The sequence below is a fragment of the Microtus ochrogaster genome, chromosome 8, assembly GCF_000317375.1.
Source record: "Microtus ochrogaster isolate Prairie Vole_2 chromosome 8, MicOch1.0, whole genome shotgun sequence".
NCBI classification, from domain to species: domain Eukaryota; kingdom Metazoa; phylum Chordata; class Mammalia; order Rodentia; family Cricetidae; genus Microtus; species Microtus ochrogaster.
This window is the reverse complement of record NC_022015.1, coordinates 15,358,556-15,366,623: the sequence shown is the minus strand read 5'-3', so window position 1 is coordinate 15,366,623 and position 8,068 is coordinate 15,358,556. Positions and strand designations below refer to the sequence as shown.

At 37.6% G+C, this 8,068-nt stretch overlaps 1 protein-coding gene across 1 annotated transcript in view; it reads left to right on the top strand.

The window, feature by feature from the left end:
- Positions 1 to 8,068, top strand: part of LOC101981541 (ATP-binding cassette sub-family A member 3-like) — a 109,559-nt gene that overhangs the window by 56,900 nt on the left and 44,591 nt on the right. Inside the window, exons 17-19 of the mRNA XM_005351177.3 lie at positions 2,594 to 2,692; positions 3,481 to 3,643; positions 5,580 to 5,877. Of these exons, the coding sequence (XP_005351234.1) occupies positions 2,594 to 2,692; positions 3,481 to 3,643; positions 5,580 to 5,877 (560 nt within the window). The remainder of the gene's footprint in view (positions 1 to 2,593; positions 2,693 to 3,480; positions 3,644 to 5,579; positions 5,878 to 8,068) is intronic.

The window sequence follows — 8,068 nt, the reverse complement described above, 5'->3', positions numbered from 1 at the left end:
ATCAGCCCGTAGAGCCATCAGGGCTCCCTGACCTGTGGGAAGTCCAAGGACCGCCCACCTCCATCCAGGTTTAGTAAGTTGAGCATCCAAACCGCTTGCTGTTGCTATCTGTCTCTGGTATCTGGCATGGTGTGAATGGGTGTGGGAAATCTTCACCGCCTATAATACAGCATGTTTATCTCATGGATACATCCTCTTCTACAGGGCATTTTTATCTGTGGATTATTATGAAGATGATTTCTTCCTAATCTGTACTGTCTAATTGACAATAATAATAATGCTACTTTAGAGTTTTGATGAGAAAAAATAAAACAAGGAAGTGTCCCGCAGCTAGAACACATGAGTTTCCACTGAGGAGCTGTAAGAGACTGTGGCTTAGGTTAATGATTTAGAAGAACAGTTGAGTCCCAGCAGCCCAGCTAGTTTAAATTCTTCTAATCTTAATGTTTGGAGATGTGTTCACAGGTTTCAGAGTATATCCTAACCAAAACAAAGTTTTGAAAATAACTTAGACTAAGATGTTTTTGTCAAATAGTTTGAAGGTGAAAAACCCAACAAGAAAATCTGAAGTTTTAGAAAGGCACAGAGTTGGATGAGGAAGAACAAAGCAGCCCAATCGTCATTATCTGCATGCCTTTCTTGCTAGGATTCACTGATGACCAAAGGTGATGATTAATTCCTTAGACCCATTTCTGCCCTTAACCTTCTGACATAAACTATCGATGAGTGGGTCTGTGCCCTAAAGATTTAAAGCTGACTGATTGTTTCTCATGTATAAAAGTTTAGTTTTGTGATTTCTTTAAGATTCCTTATAAGATCACGTCTCAAGATAAGAAATAAAGTGACTGGTCCTTTCTTTGGAGCCTGCCAGTAAAAGAACACCTTGCTTGATACACTGTCAATCTATAACAAATAGCTTGGATATGAATGTATGTGGGTTCTTGGGATAATTTGTTTTCACCTGTAAAATGTTTAATCATGTAAGGGACATGGAATACATGCCGTTTTTTTAAACTTGTATTTGTTGTAATCATTTACTTGAAAAACAGAATGTAACCACATTGTAATTTTTATATTGCTTGAAAGATTTTGCCTGGGATATATAAGCTGTATGGGGAAGGATAAAAATAGAGTAAGTATGAGTTAGAAGAAAAGCATCAAGAATGAGTGAGAGAGATCACCAGGAAAATAAAGAGTAGAGAATGCAAAAGAAGAATTAAGAAAAAGTCTGAAGGAAACCATCAAGAGTGCATGAGTGTCCTTTTCCCTAACCCCTCAGATAAAAGTCATAGTGCATGCCAACTCTGTGAATTCCTTTTGAGCCCTGTTCTGCTGGCCTCTCAGGCTGTGATAGTCTGTTTTGGTGACTACAGTTTTCTATTAGATTTTGGAGTTATGTTATATTGTGTGTCCAGCTGAGTCTTTTGCTCGGGTCCTTTTCAGTATTTGGAATTTTTATGCTTCCCTGAGAAGTTTCGAATAGTTTTTCCTATTTCTGTGAAAAGACCAAAATATGATAATAATAAAAATGACATTTGTAATTTTTGTGGTTTTTTTCTGACTTTTTCTATTTTTGAGTTTGGTAGTTAACATGTATATGTATAGACAGTCTTTTCTTAGCATTGTATTTTATTTTGAAATCACCTATGTAAAAACTGGAATATTGTTGATAATACGCACACGTCCACATACCCAGAGGCTTTTCATTACATGAATGAATGAATTGAATTAAAGGGTTTAAAAATTCATCCTATCTCTGCACAGGATGAACCAGTTCTAACTGCTGGGTTTCTAGTACAACCTTGAAGCTACACTGTGCATTTGTTAATGTGTGCATAGGCATACTTATCACTAGCATATGCATACTTATCACTATCTTGAAAAATACATTAAAATAATGTATAAAACTTACCCTTATTTCTGATGTTGAGAGAAAGGAGTTTGTATCCAACTTTGATTCAAAATATAAGAAACTTGTCTGAGGTTTACACAATGGATTTTGTGTCCTGTGGCCATGCAAGTCCTTAGAGCACAGCGGAGGCTTTCAAGAATGGAAGATTTCCCGGAGCAAGTGGATTTTAAAGAATGAGGATCTAAGACATTTTAGAGAACCTAGTCTTGCACCATCAGCCACCTGTGTTCAAGATTGCTGAAGACTTCCCTGGTTTGGGAAGGGCACTTTCCATCTGGTCTCTAACTTCTGGGACTAATTATTTTTATTTCTGTTTTAGATATCTTTTTATTAGTTTACAAATATTTATCCTGTTCACTTTAGTGTTTCACAGAAGCCATGACATGTAGTAAGTAAATTAGATCTAAATAGCAGTGAAAGCAGAAAGTCAATATATAAAGGAAGCTAATGGTGGTTTATCAGGGAAATAGGAAGCAGTTTGCTGTAACCACTTGCTGGTGTATCTTCCTTCTGTTTCCCCACATTGTGATTTGCCAGGGACATGGAAACCCATCAACATCAGAAGCTTTTCAGTGATGCATTAACATCAGCCCAGAACAGATATATACATATGTATGTGTTCACACACCTGTGTACATGGGTATGTATGTTTTTACAAATGCTGTCTCTGTTATCTTTTAGGTTTTCAGAACTTTTCGCAGAAATAGAAAAAAGACAAGAAGAGCTGGGTATCATTGGCTTTGGTGTCTCCATGACTACCATGGATGAGGTTTTTTTCAAGTGAGTACCTGTGCCCTGCCTCCATGTTAGGTGACATCATTTGCTCTCTGTGATTCCCAGTGCCCTGTCTTTGGAATAGTCTTTGGTCTCACAATTCTGCTTGTTCATCTGTCATGTGGAGGCAGCTTCTAAAGTACCATTTTGACCCAGAATCCCTTAATATTTCCTTATACTGTGGTTTCTGTTATTCTGTATAGCATTTCTCCTTTGTATTAACACACATATACACTTCTCACATAGAAACCATCAACCAAAGAGAGCATATTGACCATATATTCATTTGTTTTATAAAGTAATCCATACATATATTAGACTTCTATAGAATTAGAAATATAAAATAAAACTGCAATTATTAATATAATTTTGTAAAATGTAGAGCATTTAATAACCATTTTACTCTAAAATCAAGAAATACATGGTCTTGGAACTTTGTTCATGTTTTGTTTATTTTGTGCCTTGGAGCTGGGGCCGTTGTTTGGTGGCCAAGTGCTTTTCTGACATACACAAAGCCTTTCACCAGTTTTGGGAAGCTGGATATTAAACCCCCAGGTCTCAGGCATACTGGACAATCTCTTGACCACTGAGATTCAATGTTCCCCCCACACCCACACCCAAAGCATGTTTCTCATCATTAATGTTAGTGTTGTGTAGAACAGTCATTTAAAAAATGTCTCTTTGAAGGGCAGGAGTTAGGGAACTAATATTATAGTTAAAAGTTATTTCTTAATATATATTGACACATATGTGTTTGTGTGTGTGTGTGTATGTGTGTGTATGTTTGTTTGTAGGGTCAGTAATCTGGAAGACTTGAATCTGAATACTGAGGCTGCCCATTCAACTTCCACAGAGGACCAAAACACAAGTCAAGACAACCAGAATATGAATGTACCCAGAAATTTTGATAGAAAAAATTATCCAAGAAGATATTCTAATTCTTCATTCAATACTGGGGTAAGCACCTTCACCAAGAATATAGTGCTAGTATGTTTGGGAGGAATAAAAGATGACATTTTATTTTATTGGCTGAATTCAGAAAAGTTTTGGAGTATTTAGAGCAATCCCATCCACATAGGGAAAACCTTATAAGGAAATTCACTTAATTTTCTTACTCAGTTATGAAATAGTGAAGGGGCAAAACTGATCTATTTGAATTGTTTTTATTCCTTGTGTTTACTCATTATGTGTGGGTGTGCACGTGTGCACATCCACACGTGGAGTTAGTGCTGTCCTTGCACCCTGTGGGTTCTGGAGCTCCTGCCCAGGTCAGCAGGTGGTGCAGCATGCATGTTTAGCCTCTAAGTCATCTTGCCAGCCCAGATTTTACTTTCATAGCTGATCTTCCTCATAGGGATTACTTCCATTTTCAGAAGTATCAATTCATTCCGAGTTGAAGAACGCTGGTACAAACGATTACAATCACTGCCCTCACTCACATTTCACTCGAGTGCTGCTGTGCCTCAGGACCCCCGTGTCAGCACTGGACTGTCGCCTCACTGTCTAACATTGTTGTGTTGCTCTCCTGATTTATCTTCCTTAAAAATTTTTGCATGGGCATGCAGCAGAGATCCTTAGACCATGGATATATCTGTCCAAGTTTCCTAGAAACACTTCTTATGTTTTCCCCATGGGATTTGGAAGCTTGTGAAATAGGGTATTATATACAATGAGTGTCTAGAATTTTGAGTCAAAGTTGTGATTCCTCGCTGTCATTTACTGGATGGTTGTCTTTGATCAAGCTCAGTTAATGTGGATGAGGCTGTTTCAGGGAGCAGAGTATAGTCATGTGCACTGTGTAATGTCTGACGTGAGATGCCACCCTATGCCACCTCCTCTCCTGTTCTCTCTCTTTCTTCCTTGTATGCAAACAAACTATGGGGCATTTCTGTTGCTCTTCTGTTTTTCTTAAGTTTTTGAGGGTGAAGTCTGAGTTTTCAGATCAGTCCAGAAAGGCTGATCACTGTGTTAAAACATTTTTTATTTTTCTCATTCTAGAAACGTATATATATATATATATATATATATATATATATATATATATATATATACACACACACACACACACACACACACACACACACACATGAACTAATATCCTAAAAGCAGAAGTTGCCTTCTTCCTTTCGGGACCATGATGGGAGCAAAGGGTTCTCCCACCACACTTTGTTGTACTTCTGGTCAAAGATAACACCAGTGTGGTTTCTTCTACTCAGAACGCATTGGTTGACTAGGGATATTGTCCCACTCTGACTCATGTTATGTCCGTGTGTTGGGGAGAATACAATAATTGTATTTTAAAATTTCAGTATGCTTAGTATGTTCTCATTTGACTCTCAAGTACCTTTTCTGAAGAGGTATGTATTTAGAGCAAAGGGTTCCATTATTTAACTGAAAAACAAACCCATACTCAACTACACATTGCCCCCAAAGCTTGAAAAGTAAACAAAATTATATATTTATGTACATTTTCTAATTAACTATGGGGGATTGCTTTGAACTTAGAGGTTAAGTAAAAATATACTGGGCACATTGTAATCATAAACTAAGTTATTCTTCTGTTTCCTGGTGCTCTGCAATCCTGCAGACCAGATATTAAAAGGTAGCCATAGAAACTTGATGCAAAACGTAATGCTGAAAAATGGTGTTTAGCATAAGAGAATGGGTATGTTGTTCTGCAGAGGCTCTATGAACAGTGACATTAATGACAGTGACTCCCCTCTGGGGACTTCCACAGTAATGAAGTTAGGTGCCTTCAGAAAAGATGGAGTATCTGGTCTACCAGCCCCACTCTTCCTTCTGTACATCTGTCACCACACAACTGAAGACATTTATGCTAATGACTTCCATCAAAATCTGTGACCACTGTAATGCCACCTTCTCTCTCTTGTAGTGGATTCTCTACGCCCAGCAGTTCCGAGCCATGCTCATCAAAAGGGCAGTGTTCTCCTGGCGCAACTGGAAACTGCTGCTATTGCAGTTGCTGGCGCTTCTGGGTCTCATGTATCTTATGATGAGAGGCATAAGCTTCTCAACAGCTCGAGAACCTGCCAGGGTGATGGATTTGGAGCAGTACAGGGAGACCATTGTACCCTTCTCAATTTCTGGAGATCCTGATTTGACCCAGAATCTCACCAAAAATCTTGAGATCATGTTAAAGGCTAAAAAACAAGAACTTCATGAAGTGCAAGGTAAGTCTCTTACAACCAGAGAAAGAGCACCAGTAGATGGAGACCTGCTTGTGGGACAGTCTCAGGTGGAATGTTTAGAAATTTGTTCCTCTCCTCTCTTCTCCTCCTCTCCCCTCCCATCTCATCTCTCCCCATCCCTTCTCTAATCCTATTACAAAATAGGATTCACAAAACCAGCCAATCACAGACAAGAACCATCCTTGAAGGCCAATTGTTGGTGATGGAGATACTCTAAGATAGGAAGGGTCATCTACCATAAGGAGGAGCCAAGATGAAATTTTTAGGGAAATTAAGACATTTAGAAGCAGTCATATCTCAGGAAACTAGAAGAGGGTCTTCAAAGAAGATTTTAAGCCTGTGCTCTTCTAACTATAGAGATTATTCCCCTGAGCAGATACAGTCCACAACACCCAAGAGAGCAATTTCTCAGCAAAAGGTCCAAGTTCCTGAATATGTATCCTAAATATGTGTTTCTCCTGAAGGAGAAAATAATGACCCCACAATAATAGCAGGGGATTTGAAGCTTTGCTTTCAACAATGAGCATATCAGTAGACAACATCTCAACAATAAACAGTGCACTTAACCAACACTGCAGCATAAACAAGCCTAACAGACCTTCACAAAGCTGTGCAGTCTAGTAATAGATAATTTATAATTGTATCAAGTACATGGGGATAATTATTCAAGATATGTTATAAGTAATGTGATCTAAAATAAGTCTTAATAAAATTTAAAAATTAAAAACACATGAAATATTCCTTAAGATCTTGATGGAATAAAATTGGAAATTAGTAACAGCAAGAAAGTCACAGAATTTATGCATACAGTAGAAATAACATACTCTTCAAGGACTATTGGGGCAAAGAATTTGTAAGGGAACTAAAAGACCCAAATAACACATCAAAATGTATCAGGTGTAGTAAAACAATGCTAAGAGAAAAACTTTTAATTGAGAAAAGCTGTGGGTAAACCTAACCTTACATTTAAGTAACTCAATGAACAAAATAAACCTCTGCTATCAAAGAAAAGAAAAAATAGAGATTGAGCAAAGAGAAACAATAGGAAAAAGCCAACAAATCAAAGTTTGCTTCTTAGAGAAGACCCAACTTGAGACATTTTTACATATGTTAAAAAGGAAGAGGGCTCAATAGCCTAATGAGAACTTAGGGAAAGGGCACCACTTCTCATTTTATAAAAATGAAGATTGCGGGGAAGGTCTGTGGTAATCTGTATAGGAAACAAGATGTCCTACATGATAAACAAAATTTCAGTAATTCACATGCTACTGAGATTCAAACATAAATCAAGGCTCAGTAGATCTGTGACTGATGAAAAGATTAAGCTGGTAATAGAAAAAATCTGCCCATTAAAAAGCAATTCAAGACCAGATATCTTTATTATCTTTATTATATTTGATTTAAAAATCAAAGACAGCTGAGTTCCAACCTCCTCAATATATTCTGAAAAAATTGGAAAGGAAAGAATAGTTCCAACAAATCCTATGAGGCCAGAATTCTTCTTAATACCCAAACCAGGAAAAGATATCATAAAGAAATAAATATGATATCCCCGGTGGGTACTGTTGCAAAAGTTCCTAATAAGAGTAGCAAGTAGTTTAGTGGAGCATTTAACAGAGTTATGCTCTAAGATCAAGTCAGGCTTCATTCTGGGAGTTAAAGGTAAACTCCATTCAGAATGAGAAAAGACTGGAAGCCTTTCCTCGGACTAGGAACATGACAGACATAGCAAGTGGGGTTTTCTACTTCCATTCATATAAAACTTTAAGTCCTACCTAGAAAATTTAGGTAAAAAATAGAAAGAGAAAGATAGCCAGCTGGGGTTATAGAGGTGAAACTATTTCTGTTCAGATGTAACCTGATATGCAGAAATACATAAGTCTCACACACACACACATGCACGCACATACACATGCACTGTTACAGCTAATACATAAATATGCCAATACTGGGTTGTTTATTTTCTTGCTGTTTGGTTTTGGTTCTTTGTATACTCTAGATATTAGGTATTTGTCAGAGGTTTTCTCCTGTCCTGGAGATAGGGTCTCCACTCACTCACCATCCTCTTGGCGGCCCAGAAGGTTTCTAATTTTATCAGATCCAGCCTGTCAAGTATTCACTCTATTTTCTGAGCAACTGCAGTCCTATTCAGAAAACCCTTATCTATGCTTGA